Source organism: Artemia franciscana, chromosome 17 (genome assembly GCF_032884065.1).
Source record: "Artemia franciscana chromosome 17, ASM3288406v1, whole genome shotgun sequence".
In the NCBI taxonomy this organism is placed as follows: domain Eukaryota; kingdom Metazoa; phylum Arthropoda; class Branchiopoda; order Anostraca; family Artemiidae; genus Artemia; species Artemia franciscana.
The window spans coordinates 11,728,788-11,750,260 of NC_088879.1; the positions used below are offsets into that span (position 1 = coordinate 11,728,788).

At 35.3% G+C, this 21,473-nt stretch overlaps 1 protein-coding gene across 1 annotated transcript in view; it reads right to left on the bottom strand.

Moving 5' to 3' along the window:
- LOC136037852 (large ribosomal subunit protein eL20-like) overlaps positions 1–21,473 on the bottom strand; it is a 49,133-nt gene that overhangs the window by 16,667 nt on the left and 10,993 nt on the right. Inside the window, exon 3 of the mRNA XM_065720698.1 lies at positions 1,690–1,866. Coding sequence (XP_065576770.1) covers positions 1,690–1,866 — 177 coding nt within the window. The remainder of the gene's footprint in view (positions 1–1,689; positions 1,867–21,473) is intronic.

Sequence of the window (21,473 nt, forward strand, 5' to 3'; positions counted from 1 at the left end):
TGAGCATACAGAATCAAGCCACTGATCCGACTTCAAACAAAACAACCAACGGCACCAAGACTCCTGTCTTCACGGACAATGATTTGAAGTCTGGCATACTAACCATTCGGCTAGGACGGCTAATCCATAGGAAGGTTAATTGTTCGTCGAGTGACAATAAACCTAGAGGCAAAGGGAATTCTACCTCTCATCATCAAAATTGATCTAAGGATAAGAGATAACAATCAGCCCTATCGCAGGCTTGATTGGCCCATGGGCTAACGACCTTATTCTATCATCGGCCCGTGAGTTTGGTCTTTGATATTTATCAGCCACATCCATTATCGATATTTTATCATAATTTTGCCTGATCTGTCCACCTCCATTGATGATAGTCACACCTCTATCAAGCTGCCTAAGATATTTTGGAATTATATCTTTTTTTTATAAATACAACGAGTCTCCTTTTCCCTACTACTAGAAAAATGGTGCTTTCTATTAGTATTTTGAAGATTTGTCTTTTATACTTTTTATACGGACATGTATAACCAAGGACAGTTGAGCAGAGGCAACAACCAAAATCTTTTCCTTTTATTCTTTTTTTCTACTTGCTATGATTTACCATGTTTTTCTTAGTTCTACGTTTTCTCAGTTTTAGACTTACAAGATTATTCTAAAGCCGACAAATTCAGAAACAAAAACAATATTTTTTCGGTAAATGTTTACTTTCGTTCCAAGTGCTCTAAAGTGCGTATCACTGCACATAGCAAGATTCTGGTGATCGCATATTGTTTCTTTGTCATTATTAGAGAAGCGCATCCATTTCTGGTTGACCCTCCTTCTCCATGGGGCAAACTAAAAATGCGTAAAGAGGGCTTGCTTTAAGGTAACATTACCTATAGAGTGAAGCGTATTAATCCATGAGCCCCGCGGGCAGCGGGGCGAGGTCTGTATTCTACATTTATTTACATGAACTAATACGCTTCGCTCTATAGGTAATGCTATCTGTAAGCAAGCTCACTTTACGCATTTTTAGTCACGTTAGATGGGGGGTTTGAGAAACCTAAAAAATAATGACATCTAATAATGACAAAGAAACAATATACGATCATCAGAATCTTGCTATATGCAGTAATACGCACTTTAGAGCACTTGGAATGAAAGTAAAAATTTACCTTTTTTTCAAGTCTTCGTGAAGACTGTTTCCAATGTTCAAATTTAAACAACTATTTAAATAGGAAATGCTGATTGGCCAAAATGCTGGAACACCTAAGAATATAGAATTTTGCTGCCAACTTTACCCTCTTTTGTACGAATTTTAAAGAGCCTCTTAAAATGATATTATTGGATTATTCCAAGTTGAAAAAAATATGAAAAACAGGTCACTGATAAGAAAACTTAAAGGAATAGTGATAGGCACTATAAAAATAAGATTTTCAGAGGGGGAAGGGGGTAACTACTAGTTGTTTAAATACTTGCTTTCAATGGATTTAATCTCGAATCGGTGACAAAAACAATGACTCAAAAGAGGGTATAAAGAAAACACTCCGATTAAAGCTTTTCAAGTTGGACAACCATTCTGAATATAACTTAATGTCGAACGATGCCAATCAAAAGATGGTATCTACTCAAATCACTTTACGGGGGACCCTTCGAAACAAAAACCCAATTTTCATCCATAAAAACAATATAAAAGGGTTTTGTTCATACCTGGATAGAGTGTGCTCTGGCTCTGTGTCGGGCAGCCATATCCCTGTAGCATTGAGTTACAGCACTTGCAACAGTCAGGTCTCTGTATTCCCTGTACATGTTGTGTGTGCCAGATCTGGAATCGTAACGAAGCCATACTCCAAAGTTTTTCACTTTCAATGGTGTCTTCTCGTAAACCTTAAATTATTGACTTATTAACAGACTAATTTAAGAATTATCCGTTTTTTCAATGGAATATTTTTATTCATGGCAGATACCGGTCATCACATCATGAGTCCTAAATTTGAAATTTCTCTAAATTTGAGGTACGCAAGAGAGGACCGCGAAATACCACAGCAAAATAGTGTTGGTTAATTTAACTTTGTAGGTTTCATTATTTTTCGAATGAGACAATTGTTACTAACAAAATTAACTTGGTCGGGCAAAGTTTGTAACTGAGGATAATTTAATCATTCTCTAAGATTATCTCAAGGCCATTCAATTTTAACAACGAGAAAACAGATAAAGGAACTAGAGTTGTATCAGTTCCTCCTCCTCCTAACCCCCAAGAAAAAAAAATTACCGTTCAAAACATTTTGCAAAGTAAAATTAGACCTACCTTGCCTGGGCAACGTGAAGTGTTGCGGCAACCTTTGTCCGGCTTCGCCGATAAGTGTTGCGAGAGCAACACTTTGGTTTTGTTTCTTCGCTATCGGTTAAATTCTGAAGTTGTCAAAACTATCAAAGCATTCAAAACGGCATATTCAAAGCAGAACACAATCAGTAATCACATGATCAAGTTCTTCAGCGTTGAAAAAACAACAGCAAAAGAATATCGGAAGAAGGGACTAAATTGAGTTTGCAGCCAGTTGAACTTTAACCTTTTCAATCGTAGACATCGTGACCGATGGAAACTTGGAACATTATCTTATATAATCTAGTTGGTATTATAAAGCTATTCGTGACTTTTCAGGATCAAATACCATAGATGTGCACCAATTTGCACAAATTTTTAGCCTCTGATGAACCTCCTCTAGCAACCGATTCTTACTTACAAGTCCCTCTCCCGTGATATACATCCAAGTTCACCGGAAACAAATAATGGGTACACCAACTAGCAAAAGTTGCAAACCCCTTGTCGCTGAAGTCATTGTAGCCTAACAGCCGATTATTACTTACAACTCCCCTACATGTCTTACAATCGGGAACCAAGTTGTTCTTACCATCAATTGCACCAGAAACAGATAATAGGTACACCAATCAGCAAAAGTTGCAAACCCCTCATTGCCAAAGATGATTATAAGCTAATAATCGACTGTTGCTTGGAAGTCCCCTACATATCTCACAATTGGTATCGGCCTATTTTTGGTTCAAGTGTGTACCTTACCACTGAAGTTGTCAACCCCTTGAAACTTTCAAACTGGTGTATGTCATGAAGGAATTTTTGTAACAAAAAATGGATGACATAAACTTTGATCAGCTCATCAAGGTCTATCGATTGTCATTGAAAAAAAAATTCTATCTGTCTTAGTTCAAAAGTTGACTTTTTTGCCGGAGGCCAACTTTCTAACACCACCACTTAGAAAGGAGCAAAGGATAAGCTCTAATTTCTTTAGCAATGAGAGAACTTTTAAAGTTTAAGAGGTATATCTGATACCATTTCTCTATTGCAATCCCAAGTAGAAAAAAAAAGAATGGTAAAGTCAGCTGAAATCACGAACAGAAATGGCTAGAAACAATAGATGGCAGCACTTTCGGACCCGTGGGAAAATCGCACTTTTTTGTTTCTGTAAATTTTTCTATTTATCACTCAAAGAAGATATATTGGCTGTCGGGCCGGGGAACTACCGCATATATTTAACACTTATAGATTTTAGTGCATCTTCAATTTGAAACTGGTGCCTGCCTGCTTGCCTGCTAGAACGGAGCTTTCCACTCGAAAGCAGAAACATGGTTTGATGAAACGAAAGCTTGGCTGCACAACTTCAGATACTCCTCTCTGACATAGGCTATATAACTCCACTTCACTTCGCACACCATAGGCTCTGGCTCGAGGACAAGCAAAAACCATCCTTTTTGGCCCCAGGCAAGAGTTCTACGGAGCTTTCCAAAATGTAATGTCATATTCATCAATCCGGCCTGAGGTCCACACTTTCCGTAAAAACCGCACAGGTTAGACCCTTACCAGTTTCCAGGAATAAGCTGAGATCGGCGGCATAGGAAAAAAAAAACAAAACAAAAAAAAACGGGACAAAACCAAAGTGTTGCTCTCGCAACACAATAAAGGAAACCACGAAGTTAAAAAACTATGTTGAACAATTAGCAAACTATGTTGAAAACAAGCAATTCATGTTAGTCATTGCATAGATGAATTAATCATACTGACAAACCCAAGGATATAAATGACTCATCTTGCTGTGACACTATTTTCTTAATAGTAACTTCAGGTTCGAATAAAATTATTCTGTACTGGTGCACAAACAAACTGTGAAGATTGTTATAATGTTATAACTTTTTTTACCCGTCTCTCTTGGAGCACTGAACCAGTCCCTGTCCCTTCAAAAGATGGATAGATGGCTCCATAAACAGAGCTTCAGGTTTTTCACACCTTCAGGCTCAAATAAACTATTCTGTGTTAGTGCACATTCAAACTGTGAAGATTTGAGCCAAAAGGATAACTAAATTTGTTATATTTTGTTTCTGTAACAACAGGCTGGCATTCTAAGAATTCTGGTGACATAATTAAATTTTTATAATCATATACCACAATCTAACCCCTTTCAGCTCAAAGAGCCTCATGTTCTCATTTATGAAGGACAAAATCTTACGAGTTCCACATACTATATTTAGAGCTTTTTTTGTTACAGCACTAAGAAGCTTTATATTATGCGTTTTTTCAAAAGCAAGAAATTTTATTTTGAATTCATTGTCTTTGACTTCACGTTCAAGTCCACCCAAATGGGCATCTTGTATAGCTAAGCCAAAAGTTAATATACACAGTTTGGGAACGCCATCTTAATCAAGTTACAAATTAAAAAGGAGCTGAACTGTGAAAACCATGTTGAACAAGGTCATTGTGGCCAAGTTAATAAAATGACAAAAAAAAAATTTGCAGGTTTTAGTCCCCTTCAATCCGAGGAAAAATAACCCTTACGAAAAGGCTTGACCTATATAGTTGTGTTTCAATAAATTTAAGGAATTAAAAACTCACATCAACATTAAAAGAAGAGTCAAATACACATACAGGAGAGGATGGAGGAGAGGGGATATAATTTGTTTCTAAAAAGGCGGTTAATTTTTTATCATTATAATTTTAAGTTTGAAGCTATCCCTGTTCCTTCTAAACGATATTTCCAAAGTGATGTGGTTTATCAACTTTCTTGTTGACAAGCTGATTTCAGTGAAGATCTCTTTTGAGAATAATTAAGTTTTTATATTCTTGCACTATCTAACCCTACATATCGAGGAGGAGGAGAAGACACATTCTCACACATACAACCTTGCTAGTACTATATACTGTGTTTAAACCTATTTCCTTGAAACGACAATTTGAAGAAGTTTCATAATATGCAACATATTTTTACAGTTATATCTTTATTTTATATGCTTTGATTTTATGTTCAAGTCCACCCAAATGAGAATCTTGCATGGCTCAGCCAAAATTTATTATACACAGTTTGTGAACACCATCTTAACTGAGGTATAAATTAAAATGGAGCTGAACTGTGAAAACCATGCCGAACATGGTCATGATGGCCAAGTTTCCAAACAATTGAGTCCCGCAGGGGAAATTGGTAACAGGGGAGAATCCTATTATTCTCCCTTGACTATTTCAAGACCAACTCCATATAAAAATGAATTCAGATCATATACTCAAAGAAACTCACATCCAATCCCACGAGAACAATTCCTATATTTTGAAAGACGCTATTGCATTCCTATAATTCACAATAACGCATAGAACCATCAAAAGATCAAGAAAATATAATTCTATCTACCCCCCCCAGCCCCTCGGAAAAGAACTCATTATCTCCAAGATATTTGACTGAATGAAGAAAAGTAAACTGCTAAATTGTAAACTATATTGAACAATTAGAATGCTACAATTTATGTAAGCCATTGCATAGTTGAATGAGTCATACTGACAAATCCAAGGATATAAATGACTCACCTTACTGTGGCACTATTTTCTTAATAGTAACTTCATGTTCGAATAAAACTATTCTGTGTTAGTGCACATTAAAACGGCGAAGATTGTTATAACTTATGTCACTATAAACAGAAGGACTGAAAGCGCATACAAGAAGGGAGGGAATGAAGAGAATTATAGTTTATTTCTGAAAGGACTGTAACTTTTTTTTACCCGTCTCTCCTAGAGCACTGAACCTATCCCTGTCCCTTCAAAATATTTTCCCCAAGTGCCAGCTTCTCTTTCTCTTCGATAAGCGGGCTTTTCAATAGCTCTGCTGAAAAATATTTGTTTATACATTCTTGTGTCGTCAAACCCCTATAGCTCAACGAGGCTATGTATGTTCTCATGTATAAAATGGTCAAAATATGGTTATTTCTAGACATTGTATTTAAAACTTTTTTTCCGTAATAGCACTGAAGAAGCATTAAAATATAGAATTTTTCCCAGAGGAAGATATTGTGTTCTAGGCATTGTCTTTGACTTTACGTCCAAGATGTCCCAAACGGGCATCTTGCATAGCTAAGCCAAAATTTTAATATACACAGTTTGGGAACGCCATCTTAACATAGGTATAAATTAAAATGGAGCTGAACTGTGAAAAGCATGCTGAACATGATCCTGGAGGCTAAGTAGGTTCTTTTCAAGTCAATTTTCAAATCAATTAGGCAATAAGCTAATTTCAGTGCTAAGTAAACAGTAATAGCTACGCCTAGCCCTCATTGGTTCAAGTTTGAATAGTTAAAATAATAGCCTAATTATCTATTGTACAACAGTCTCCAAATAGTAGTATACAATTTTGAAACAAACGAGATCAAAGGGCATAAATGATTTTATCAATAAAAGGGCGTCGAAGTCTTCAGATACTATTAGAAGCAACGTTTTTCAAAGGGGATAATTGCAACTACTAAAGTAAATGTGACATGGTAATTACTCAATATTCCTGCAGTGGAAGTTCAGTATGGAGAGAGTCTGATCATTCCAATATTTGATTTAATATTCTTGCACATTCTACTACTATAGCTTAAAAAAGACTAAATATTTTCTCATTTATACAATGGACAAATTCTTGGAAGTTCAAAACACTATATTTAAATCTTTTCTTTCGAAATAACAACGAAGAAGCTTTATAAAATCAGATTTCCCCCCAAAATGATATTTCTTTAATGCATTGTCTTTGACTCTACGTTCAAGTCCACCCAAATGGGCGTCTTGCATAGCTAAGCCAAAATTTAATATACACAGATTGGGAACGCCATCTTAACCAAGGTATAAGTTAAAATGGAGCTGAACTGTGAAAACTATGCTGAATAGGGTTATTGTGACCAAGTATGTTGTTAGATAAATATCTACTGTATAAAAGTCTCTAAAATTGCAGCCTACAAAACTATAACAAAATCAAAGTTATAACAACCTGAAAATTCAAAACAGCTGCCCCATCCCATAAAGAAAAAGATCCCGAATCTGCTACTGATGGCAAATGTTACATATTATAGCAGTCTTTAGACCGTGTCTTAAAGTCGAAATAAATTAAGAGTGTTATATGCGCTATCCTTGGCGTTACAAAATATTCAGACACTATTCACCCCACTTTACCCGGCAATTCAGGCATGTTAGATTTTATTGACAACCGATTTATAAAGAAACATTCACTTAAGGATGATAAAGTTAAAATACTTTAGCTGGTCGCACCCCGACGAACTATAGAAAATGCCAAAAAATCCTTAAGGTTTCCAATTTTTTTAGTTAAGGTATCCGTAAGAAACCCGTCTTTAAGCACGGGAAGAAATGATCTTTTGAGCCATCACCCTCCAAAAATGATTTAAGTGCAATGATTCAGCCCCCCTCCTCGAACAGCTATTTAAAGGGAAAAATCTTCTTCCCTGTGTGCACCCCTATTTCAATTAATTTATAGCATCGATCGTCTTTGTCTGCCCTAAAAGATCTACTCATGACTGGAGTAAAGAAAAAAAAAAAGCAAAATAAGAAAAAAAATTTGAAACCTGGAAAACCTTATTTTTATAAGATTAAAAACAAACAAGAGACGTACTTCACAATATACTACAAGAATAACTTCCTTTTTCAGATCTACACATTACTTTTATTTTTAGGCCTCAATTTTTTTTTCTTTTTGGGTACAATTAAATAATTTCTTTTACTATTTAGATTACAGTATTTCAAGATGTAGGTATTTTTAATTCTAATAGCCTATTCAGGAACTTTCCATTTTTTATACGGATTATTTATATACGACAGATTGTAATTGCTTTAACCATTATTTTCTACAATTTTTGTAGCTTTACAACTATTCTAATACAATTACTGTAATTCTTTTCCGTCTCCTTAAGTCAATATTTTTCAGAATTTGCAGTATACCTGAGAAGATCGCAATATATTAGAGGATGTTACATTTTATTATGTTTAATCTTATTCGTTTTTATTATTATTCAATAAGAAAATAATATTCTCATCGTTTCAAAAGACATCCAAATCTCACGTGGGTTGTTAACAAATTAACGGCCGGAAAAAAATCATTACCTCCAACATATTTGGCTGAATGAAGGAAAGTAAACTTCTAAATTGTAAAGTATATTGAACAATTAGAATGCTGCAATTTATGTAAGTCATTGCATAGTTGAATGAGTCATACTGACAAATCCAAGGATATAAATGACTTGCCTTACTGTGGCACTATTTTCTTAATAGTAACTTCAGGTTCGAATAAAACTATTCTGTGTTAGTGCACATTCAAACTGTGAAGATAGTATGTCACCATAAACAGAAGGACTGAAGGCGCATACAAGAGGGGAGGGAATGGAGGGAGTTTTAATTTATTTCTGAGAGGACTGTAACTTTTTTTACCCGTCTCTCCTAGAGCACTGAACCTATCCCTGTCCCTTCAAAATATTATCCCGAAGTGCCAGCTTCTCAACTTTCTCTTTGACAAGCGGGCTTTTCAGCAGCTCTGCTCAAAAATATTTTTTATACATTCTTGCGCAGTCTAACCCCCTATAACTCAACGACGAGAACATATGTATGTTCTCATGTATAAAATGGTCAAAATATGGTTATTTCTAGCAAACAAACACAAAGTAGAAACAATAGGGAAAAATCAAAAAATAAAAAAAAATATTTAGGTTTATTTCTAGATACTGTTTTTGAAACTTTATTTCTGTATTAGCGGCATAATAGTATATGATGTTTTTTCCAGAGTAGATATTATTTTCCGTGCATTGTCTTTGACTTTACGTCCAAAATATCCCAAACGGGTATCTTGCATAGCTAAGCCGAAGTTTAATATACACAGTTTGGGAACGCCATCTTAACTAAGGTATGAATTAAAATGGAGCTGAACTGTGAAAATCGTCCTGAACATGATCCTGGAGGCTAAGTAGGTTTCTTTTCAAGTTAATTTGACTAGGTAATAAGCTAATTTCAATGCTAAGCAAACAGTAGTAGCTACACCTAGCCCCCAACAAGTTCAAGTTCGAATAGTCACAATAATAGCCTACTTATTTATTGTACAACAGTCTCCAAATAGTAGTATACAATTTTGAAACAAACGAGATCAAAGGGCATAAATGTTTTTATGAATAAAAGGGCGTCTGCGTCGGGCGTCGAGAATTTGATCAATCTAATGTTTGATTTAAAATTCTTCCTATGGACAAATTCTTGGAAGTTCTAAACACTATATTTAAAACTTTTTCTTTCGAAATAACAATGAAGGAGCTTTATAATATTAGATTTTTCCTAAAAAGATTTTTTTTTTTTTTAATGCATTGTCTTTGACTTTACGTTCAAGTCCACCCAAATGGGCATCTTGCATAGCTAAGTCAAAATTTAATATACACAGATTGGGAACGCCATCTTAACCAAGGTATAAGTTAAAATGGAGCTGAACTGTGAAAACTATGCTGAATAGGGTTATTGTGACCAAGTATGTTGTCAGATAAATATCTATTATACAAAAGTCTCTAAAAATCCGTCCTAAAATATTATAACAACCAAAATCAAAGTTATAACAACCTGAAAATTCAAAACAGCTATCCCATCCCATAAAGAAAAAGATCCCAAATCTGCTACTGATGACAAATCACTACGTTACATATTATAGCAGTCTTAGGCCGTGTCTTAAAGTTGAAATAAATTAAAATAGTATTATATGCGCTGTCCTTGGCGTTACAAAATGCTCAGACACTATTTACCCTACTTACCGACAATTCACATATGTTAGATTTTTATTTACAACCGATTTCTAAAGGCCCATTCACTTGAGGATGATAAAGCTATAGCAGGCCAGGCCGCACACCCAACGAACCATAGATAACGCCAAAAAATTCTGAATGTATTCATTTTTTCCAGTAAGGTATCCTTAATAAACGCAACTTTAAGCACGAGAAAAATTATCTTTTGAGCCCCCCCCCCTCTAAAAATATGGTTTAAGCATAAAGATTCAACCCTCTTCCTGAAACAGCTATTTAAAGGTATGTAGGTATATTTCAATACATTTATAGGATATCGATCTTCCTTTTCTACCATTAAAGATCTACTTAGTAAAGAAAAAGAAGAGCAAAACAAATTAATGGGAAAGAAAAATCTCCGACACCAGGAAAAGCTTATTTTTTTAAGATTAAAAACAAATAAGTGACGTACTTCACAATGTACTTCAAGACTATTCAAGGATAACTTCCTGTGTCAAGTCTACACTATACTTTTTTTATGCCTAAAAATTTGTACTTTTTAGATACCAGGGAATAATTTGATTTACTATTTAGATTACAGTATTTAAAGATGGAGGTATTTTGAATTCTAATAGCCTTATACAACCCTATTCAGGAACTTTCCATTTTTTAAACCGATTATTTATATACATGACAGATTGTAATTGTTTTTACCGTTATTTCCTATAATTTTTGTAGCTTTATAACTATTCTACTAAAATTACTGTAGTTCTTGTCCATCTCATTAAAATTAATATTTTTCCGAATTTTAAGTACACCTGAGAAGACCGCGATGTATTAGAGGATGTTGCATTATATTATGTTTAATCTTATTCGATTTTATTATTATTCACCAAGAAAAAAAATATTCTGATCGTTATTAAGACATCCATATTCCACGTGGGGTGCTAACAAATTACAGGTAGGGACACTGGTTTTGAACATTCCAAGACTGAAGCGTTTTCAAAAAATTCTTTCTAAAATTTTCATTAACGATAGTCTTTAATGCGACACATTTAGAGTTTTCTCCTTTGTTTTGACGGATAATCTATCCATGACAGATATCAGCTTAAACTATTTTATTCGATCTTCTTACAATTAATATTTTCTGCATTATAGGTAGACACAAAGGACCGCAACACCAGAACCTCACGGAATCAAGGGCATTTCTCTTCCTAAATTTCAATAGCGTTCAAGAGACTATTCTCAATTAATAAATAAAAAAATACACAGTAATTACCTAAAATTTCTTTGCCATCCCCCTATATCGATAAAAAAGGTCTAAAACTAGAATTACGTACCCCCTCCCTTTATCCCGTCGGACATAAACAAAACCTTCCTAGATATTCGGCCTCGGAAACCCCTCACCTTCCTAGATATTTGGCTTTGGCTAAGTGAAGTAAAGCTAACGGCTAACCAAAAAACTATACTGAACAATTAAAACGCTGCAAACCATGTAAGTCATTATTTAGTTGAAGCGGTTACAACGACACATCAAAGGAAATAAGTTGCTCACTTTGCTGTCGCACTATTTTCTTAATACTATCTTCAGTTTCAAATAAAATTATTCTGTATCAGGGAACAAACAAATTGTGAAGATTTTAGCCAAAAGAATAACCGATGTCCCCATAAACAAAAGAATTGAAGGCGCATACAAACATTCGTGCACAAATAGCCTCTGCAGCTCAAAGAGGCTATGTATGTTCTCATGAACGTTATGGTCATAAAATTGCGAATTCTGATTAATGTATTTAGAACTTTTTTTCCGGGATAACACTGAAGAAGCTTTATAAAATACAATTTTTTCCCAAAATGAGAAATTTTATTCTGAATGCACTGTCTTTGACTTTACGTTCAAGTCCACCCAAATGGGCATCTTGCATAGCTAAGCCAAAATTTAATATACACAGATTGGGAACGCCATCTTAACCAAGGTACAAGTTAACATGGAGCTGAACTGTGAAAACGATGCTGAATATGGATATTTTGACCAAGTACACCCGACCAAGTTGGTTCAGATATAACTTATCAAAACAATAGTGGGTTATTAATATACACCATTTACCTCTCCTTTCCAAGTACTTATTAATCCTCTAGAACTTTTAATCTAAAAGTTCTTGATTAAAACTTTTAGTCTAAAAGAAGAACTTTTTAATCCTCACACTTGTTAGCTTTTTATTGACAACTGATTTCCGAAATCGCATTCAGCTGAGGATGATAGAGCTATAATACTCTAGCACTACCTAACCCCTATAAGGCATAAGAGCCTAATAGGTTCTCAAATGTGCCGTGACATTTATTGCACATAAATGTACAAAAGCCTAAATTTAAAAAGCGGGTTGGAGGGGGGCTAAAAAACACAAAAAAAATGATTTAGGCCACTAATTTGTAACTTTTCAGGAAGGGGGACATCCTTAAGAAACATTGTTCCAAGGATGGAAAAAAAATAATGACTGAAATGTAACTGATACGAAGTGAGTTTGATGTGGAATGTGGAAACATGACGGAAAAATATTAGTAAATACAATTTGACGCGTTCCAATCCCCTTTCTCAAAGACAAGAAAATTGCTGTTGCCAAACTGTTTAACATAGGTGCAACAATATTTTGATAATTTTAATGTTCCTTTTTCTGTCCTAAAAGACTTACCAAAGACTGGAATAAATTGAGAAGAAAAAAACAATAACTTTTTTTCTTTTGCTATCTTAAAATTGGTAATTTTTTAAGACTAAAAAAGAGAAAGTTTGGCAGACACGATACACTTTAAACTAATAACTGACAACTTCGCATATCATTACTGTATCAGTCTTAAAAGGTTTAGATTTTTTGGATACCAGGGGAAAATGGTGATTACAATGTTGCAAATCATGTAGGTCATTGCATAGTTGAATTAGTCATACTGACAAATCCAAGGATAAAAATGACTCAGTTTACTTTGGCACTATTTTCTTAATAGTAAATTCAGACTTGAATTGAACTATTCTGTGTTAGTGCATATTCAAACTGAGAAGATTTTAGCCAAAAGGACAACTCATGGCCCAATAAACAGAAGGATTGCAGACACATACAAAAGAGGATGAAGTGGAGGACTATTTCCAAAAAAACAGCTTGTCAGCTATCTTTTTGAGAAGCTTTCCAAGAATTTGCTGAGAATGATTAAATTTTAACATTTTTGCACATTCTGGCCCATATACCTCTAAAAGACCAAACGTTTTCTCATTTATACAATGGACCAATTTTTTGAAGTTCTAAGCATTATACTGAAAACTTTTTTTTCGTAATAACAATGAAGTATCTTTATAATTTGCGATTTTTTCCAGAATAATTTTTTTTGAATGTATTGTCTTTGACTTTACGTTCAAGTCTACCCAAAGGAGCATCTTGCATAGCTAAGCCAAAATTTAATATACACAGATTGGGAACGCCATCTTAACCAAGGTATAAGTTAAAATGGAGCTGAACTGTGAAATCATGCCAAACATGATCATGATGCCTAAGTACACCTTACCCCCATTGGGTCAGTTTTGACTGATCAAAAAAATAGCCTACAGATATATTACACGACAGTATCCAAATTTTAGTCTACAAAACTGAAAAAAAAAGAAAATCAAAGGGCATGAAAATTCAAGACAGCTAACCCATCACCCTTCCCAAAGTGATCCTAAATCCACCAGTGATGGCTAAGAGCTGACCTTTTCTCAAAAGCAACAGTAACCAAGTATAGATAGACGCTATCTTTAACACTAGGGTCATGTACACACACTATTTATTCCTAATTCTACGGCAAAAAAAAAATTGTAACTTATAAAACCAGGTAGCTTTTTATTGACAACTGTTTTCCGAAATCGCATTCAGTTGAGGATGATAAAGCTATAACACTCTAGCAGCACCTTTCCCCGACAAAGCATAGTGAACCGAATAGGTTCTCAGATGTGCCGTTACATTTATCGTAAACATAGGTACTGACATCGCATATTTAAAAGGTGGTGGGGAGGGGGGGCAAAAAACAGAAAAACATCCTTTCGGCCGTTACTTTTTAACTTTCCAGGAAGGGGTACATCCCTAAAAACATATCCTTTTACTGACTTCGTTCTGGATATTTCTGTTTTCACATATCACACTGTGACAGGTCACAGTAGTCCTACAAAAAAAAATATCCCTTTTTTCTTTTTGCATTAAGGATAACCGTATTTATTATCATTATTCCGTGTATGTACCCAAAAAAAATAAACATATCCTGATTTTAATTAAAAAACATCGATCTTTCAATAGGGGTACTCAGTGTTTTGAAAATCATAGAAAGGGAACATATGTTGAAAATTGGAGTTTAATCGTGATATTGAGCTTAATAAAAATATTTATAGTGGAATGAAATTTATGTTTGGACTTGATTAGTTCTTATCAAATAAAGATTAAGCCAATCACAGTTGGATAGATTGACTTTTTCTATTATTTCAGTGTGCACTGTAAGTACAATTTTACATAGTCTTGTGAATTATATACAGTTGAAGTGGAAACACCCTGGAGATGAAAATACCCTTAGGCCCCTCGGGGCGGATGGTGGCCTACCTGGAAAATGGGCAAAAAGTGTATATTCATGCCCCACAGCCTTATCCTGAAGCTACAAGGAATGAATTTGTACCTAACATTGACAATAGAAAACTTATGTTCTAAAATATGTCACCCAACCCGCTACCAATCCATAATACTTATGCTCCACTAATGTTGACAAGTGAAGAGGATGCTGCACCGGAAGGAATGGAAGAAGAAAGGATCCTTTCACAAGCAGCAGACCCCAAGATTCCGGAGGGTCACATAGAAGCTGAATTTCCCAGGCTTGGACTGAGCTCAGATCTTGAGAGGAAAAGAAGAGTCACATCACCTGGACTTAGCCCATACCAAGCAAACAAGAAGAGTTTTGAACTCACGAATCCTCAAAATAAGGACTATCCTGTTAATATACCACAAGAGGAACCCATAGACATGAAGATAAAGCTGCAAATGGACATTGCTATGGCAGGACATAGAATCCTAGTGATAAAATACTAGAAATTAGTCTAAGAGAAATGCTACAAGGATTATGAAGTCGACAAATTGCGAGAAAAGGGCACAATATATGTAGCAAATGAGGAATCAGCCTCCAAACTATTAAAAACCACTAAAATAGCCAATACTGACGTCAAGATATGTCGAAAGGCAATAACAGTAAGAGGAATCATCAAAGGAATTCCTAAAGAGTATAGTTCAGAAGACCTAATAGGAATGACTCAGGCTAATGTCAAGATTCTAAATGCAGAAAGACAAAAATGGTACAATAGAGACAACAAAACTCTAGAAGATAGCTATGCAGTGATGCTGACTTTTGAAAGCAATAGTCTACCTTCTTCTGTCTGGTCTGTAGGAAGAAAAAGAGAAGTGCTACCATATGTAAGAAGAATACTGCAGTGTCATAAATGTCAGAGATATGGACATGTACAGAAACACTGCAGAGCACAGCAGCCTAGATGCCTTAGATGTACAGAAATACTGCACAGAAATACTGAAATACTGCACAGAAATACAGATATGGACATGTACAATACTGCAGAGCAAAGCAGCCTAGATGCCTTAGATGTACAGAAATACTGAAATACTGCACAGAAATACTGCAGAGCACAGCAGCCTAGATACCTTAGATGTGCTGGAAATCATGACTCAGGAGTCTGTCAATTAAAAAACAAAGACATTCAATCCAGAACAAACTCCTACAGTTGCGCAAACTGCAATGGGTTACATGCCTCTACGTCATCACAATGTCCTATAAGAATGCAGAATAAAAATATTCTCCAAATTACGGAAAAAAACCAAATCAGCTACAAAAGAGCCACCACAACATATAGTAGCTATGCAGAGATTATCAACTAAAAACAGGAGCAACTCTTAACCCCAAAACCATCAGCCTACGATGTTAGCTATATTGCAGAACAAACAGCAAAGAAAATCACCTTGGGTATTTTGCTGAGCCCAGAACTATTGAACCTAGAAAAACTAAACATTCGTATAAATAGAAATGAGGTAAACCAGGTAATACAAATGAACCAAATTCTTAGCAAGAAATGATTGATTTTTTAAAAATTTTAGCACGGAACTACAACTCCATCAAAAATGAAAAGAAGTTTTTATTAGAGTTTTTGTAATGATAATAAGGTGGATATTATTTGCTTGCAAGAGACCTGTCTTAAGCCTTTTCATAGTTCACAACCAAAATTCAAAAATTACAACTGTCTAAGATACGATAGGTTGGACTCCCAAAAGGGGGGTGTCTTAATATGCATTAGAAGCGGGCTACCTTTTACTGAGATTAGTATTAATATTAGAGAGGAGCACATCGAAAAGTTTGAAGCAGTTGGCTGCAAGATCTTTCTGGTTAATCACTTAAAACTGAACACAGTTAACATATACAGCTATTCAGGCTCTGCAGCTGGACTTGATAATTTTCTGAATGGAATAGAAACCTCAACATTAAATAATGAAATGCTGCTCATAGTGGGGGACTTCAATGCTCATAGCACAAGCTGGTGTTACTGTCCAATTGTAAACACGGCTGGAAAAGTATTGAAAGTTTTATGTTAAATTCAAGACTCTGTCTAGCAACCCCAAGAGGTCTTCCAATCAGACTGAATTCAAATACTGGTAAATTTACTACTATCGACCTTGCTTTTGCTGATCCATCACTTTTTAACAAATGTACTGTTTATGCCCCAGATCAAGATGTTCTTATTAGTGATCACCAGCCAATTCTTATACACCTTAATCAATCAAATGCCTCTCAGAATACAGCTACAAAGAAGAAAAGGTTCATAATTAGCAAGGCAGGCTGGGTTTAAGTTTAAAAAAGAAATGGAGACTATAGCAGTTAACCTACCGGTTACTGGCAGTATTAGTATCGAAGAAAAAGTGGCAATTTTCCAGGAAAAAATTCTTGGAATTGCCCAACAATCCATCCCAATGTCAAATGGTAAACCCAAAGCAAGACACTCCTCTCCTTGGTGGACTAATGACTGTGAAGTGGCAAAAAAGGAATTAACTAGGAAGAGGAATCTATATAAAAGAATATCTAGCAATCAAAATTACGTACAAATGAAAAAAGCTTATGCAGAGTTCAAAAGGATCATTGTTGGAGCTAAGAGAGATAACTGGAAACAGTTTTTGGAAAAGCTTAGCTTCAGTGACCCAACCTCCAAAGTATTTTCATTTCTTAGGAATATGAATTAAAAAGCACCTGCTTTAAAAATAACCCACCACTAAACTTTGAAAACCAATGCCTGGTGAATGATGATGAAAAAGCAGAAGCAGCAGTCAAATATAGCACTATAGGAAAGGAAGACCCAGACTTCAGTGAAACAAGCCGTATTAGGGGTAGGGTGAGAGCACTATCTGCTAAAGATAACGAAGAAGACTATAAAAAAACAATTTACATACAAGGAATTAGATTTGGTGATTTCAAAATTACCAAATACTTCACCGGGACCTGATATGATTCATGCAATCTTTATCAAAAACCTCAATCAAACTTGGAAGAAGTCTCTCCTAGATATTATTAATCAAGCTTGGTCAGAAGGTATATGACCCAGGCTGTGGAAAAAAGGTGAAGCAATAATGATTCCCAAAATGGAAAAGGATTGCTCTAAGCTAGAGAATCACCGATTCATAACCCTATTACCAATCCTAGGGAAAGTTATGGAGCGTATGGTAAAAAAAGACTAGATCATGAAATCGAAAAACGTCTTTTACTTAAAAATATACAGTGTGGCTTCAGGAAGGAGAAAAATGCCATTGATTGCCTTACTCTGCTAAAAAATTCAGCAGTATATGCTCTGCAAAATAAAATATATATGATTGCAATTTTATTGGATGTAAAAGGTGCCTTTGATAGTATAGTCAATCGTCAAGTTCTATCAGGGCTACCGCAAGCAAAAATCAGAGGAAGGACGCTTAAGTTCATAAGCAACTACCTGACAGATAGGGAAGTAACAGTAAGAGTCGGCAACTCTACCTCACGAGCAACTGTCATAGGGAAGAGAGGTGTGCCTCAAGGTTCAGCTTTGGGACCACTATTGTATAATATAAGTGAATATGACATACCAATCGAAGAATGTGGAGACCCTGGAGCCATCTTTGCAGATGACAATAATATTTGGGCCCTGAGGACAACCTTAAAAGAAGTAGAAGACATTCTGAGAAGCAGCTTAGCGCAGCTAGAACACTGGGCTGGTAACCTAGATCTTAGTTTCTCCGTAAACAAGACTAGAGCCATAATCTTTACAAGAAGAATAATAGACCAACTGCCAGAATCCTATCTCTGTGGCCAAGAGATAGACTATACTAATCAAGTCAAGATTTTGGGTTGTACTTTCACCAGCAGATTGTCTTGGAAACCACACATGGATAATATATAATCATCATGCATAAAGAGATTAAATATTATGAAATTAATGACGGCCCCAACTTAGGGTTTAAAACCTGACTTTCTGTTAGAATACTATAAGAAATCCATACGATCAAAGATTGAATATACACCTGAGATATATTTTTCTGCTCCAGGGTCGACCCTCTGTCGCTTGGACCTAGTGCAAAATTCGGCTTTGAGGATTGGATTTGGGGCAAGAGGAACGACACCAGTTAAATTTTTATATCAGAAAGTGGAATAGAAGACCTAGAATGCCGACGTAAAATCAAAAACCTAGGCTACTGCAAGAGATTATGGTCAGCAAAATCTACACACCCAATCAAGTCACATATTGTTAAGCCTGGTCACTGGACTACAGCCAACAAAAAGTATTTAAGGAATGAACCCAATATATTTGAATTCTTATTGGCGATTGCAAAAACCTATGATGAGTCACTAGAAATTTTCGACATGTTACACCAACCTCCAAAGCCATGCCCACCACACTGGATAGTGCAAAGCGTCTCTCATGACCTGACCATCCAACTTCCAGAAATGGTAGACCATAGATTATCCTTTCTAATTACTTTAAGTGAAAGATACCACGATTTTCTGGTTATATATACAGATGGTTCCAAGTTTGAAAATGGTAGAGGGGTAGGAGCAGCATTTGTCATACCTTCATTGAGTGTCTCACAACCATTTAAACTACCAGAATATTTCTCAATATTTCAAGCGGAGGTTATAGTCCTAATTAAAGACACTTCAATATGTAGCAAATAATTTTAGAAATTACAAAATAGTCATATGTATTGATAAAAAAAAGCTCAATCCGAGCTGTTGCAAATTATGATCCATCTATTTCAAACAAAAGGGAAGTCATCTTGCTTATATACAAGCGAGTAAAAGTATTGATATACATCTTCAATGGGTACCATCGCACTCCGGTATATCTGGCAATGAATTATCAGATAAGTTAGCAAAGGAGGCAACATCACGAGGAATCAACTTGATGAATGGGACCATTCAGAAAATCAAAGGAAAATAGATAAAATCATGAAAAATGTTGCAGATAGTACAAAGACTCTGAACAAACAGCAATTTAGACCTTGTGTTGATCAAGAGGGTGGAATTAATGTATACAGCTCTTTAACTAGAAAACAAGGGAGAATACTATTAAGATTAAGATAAAACCATGCTGGCTTTGGAATTTACAAAGCCAAAATATATGGTGAATCCCCATTGTGTGCCAATTGTGTTGATGTGGAAGAAGGCTTAGAGCTTATTGTTTTTAACTGCCCAAGTTACAATGGTTATCGCTCAAATATATTTGGCTTCTTTGTAAAAAAGAATGTACCTCCTTCAATGCAGTTAGTACTTGGAGGATTTAAATCAGATCCTGAAAATTTAGAGATCGCCCACATCTTAGTGCAGTTCTTCAGTGACATTGGTAGAGCATTAGATGTTTAATGCTTCTGCTACTTAATCGTTATTTCTAAAAGTGGATGACAACCAAGAGATAAGGCTCTCAAGGTGCATAAAGCACAGAGGAGAGCACAACAACAACAACAACAATGTTGAAAATTGCAAAACACTGATTCACAGTATTCGGAGGCAAAAGCGTCTTCAAAAGGTCTCTTTTTTTGTATTTATATTAGCCACTAAACGGATGCATGCAAGTATTTCTTTTTTATCGACGGATTACTTAAACTCTGATAGATATTAGTCCTAAATTTATTTTTTGGATCAACATTTTTTACTCAGGAGAGGACCGCAATATACTAGGGCATCACAAAGTGACGGATAGATTCTCTCCCTGGATTTAGTTTTATTTTATTTTTCAAACGGGACAGCTGTTCAAAATAAATGACATGCTGAATACCCAAAACACATGCTGAATACCCGCGGTAACGGGTAATTGGGTAAAGGCGAATAATTTGATAATTTCCATTAGACTGTTTCAAGTCCACCCCCCTGTGGACTTAAAAAATGTCCATAGAATAGAGTTCTATCTACCCCCCCCCCAAACCCCTCATACAAAATCATTACATTCCTAGGTATTTGGCTAAGGGGAGTAAAGGAAACAACTAATTGAAACCTACATATCACAAAAAGAATACTGAAAAACATGTAAGGCATTGCATAGTTGAATTGCCTCATACTAACAAATCCAAGGATATAAATGATTCATCTTACTGTGGCACTATTTTCTTAATAGTAACTTCAGTTTCAAATAAAACTATTGTGCTAGTGCACATACAGACTGAGAAGATTTCAGCCAAAAGGACAACTCAATTTGTTTGTGCAAAGACTGTAATGTTTTTTGCCGTATCTGTTAAAGCTATCCTTGTCCCTTCAAAAATATTTTTAGAAATGCTACCTGGAGAACTTTCTTTTAAACAAACTGACTTTCAAACAATTCCGGTGGAAATAATTAATTTTTTTACTCATGTAAAGGCCAAGTATGTACTCATGTATGCAAGGACAAAATGCGATTTTTTCCATAAAAAAAATTCTTATTTTGAATGCATTGTCTTTGACTTTACGTATGACTTTCCTATGACTATTGCGTATGTATCTCTCATGTATGTTCATAAGTATGTTCTCATGTATGCAAGGACAAAATCTTGCGCGGTCTAATACTGCATTTAAAACTTTTTTCCATTGTGGCACTGAAGAAGCTTCATATTACGCGATTTTTTTTTTAAATAAAATTTTGTTTTGAATTTATTGTCTCTGACTTTACGTTCGTCCATCCAAACGGGAATCTTGCATAGCTAAGCCAAAATATAATATAAACAGCTTGGGAGCTGTTTATATTACAATATAAATTGGTTATATCACTACAAACCAAAAGATTAATTTCACTACGTCAACAGCAATTGCTACCCTCAGCCCCCATTATGCCATTGTGACGAGTAGTTATGCTTGGAAATTACGAATTACTAATGTTTGAATTTTTACCGACA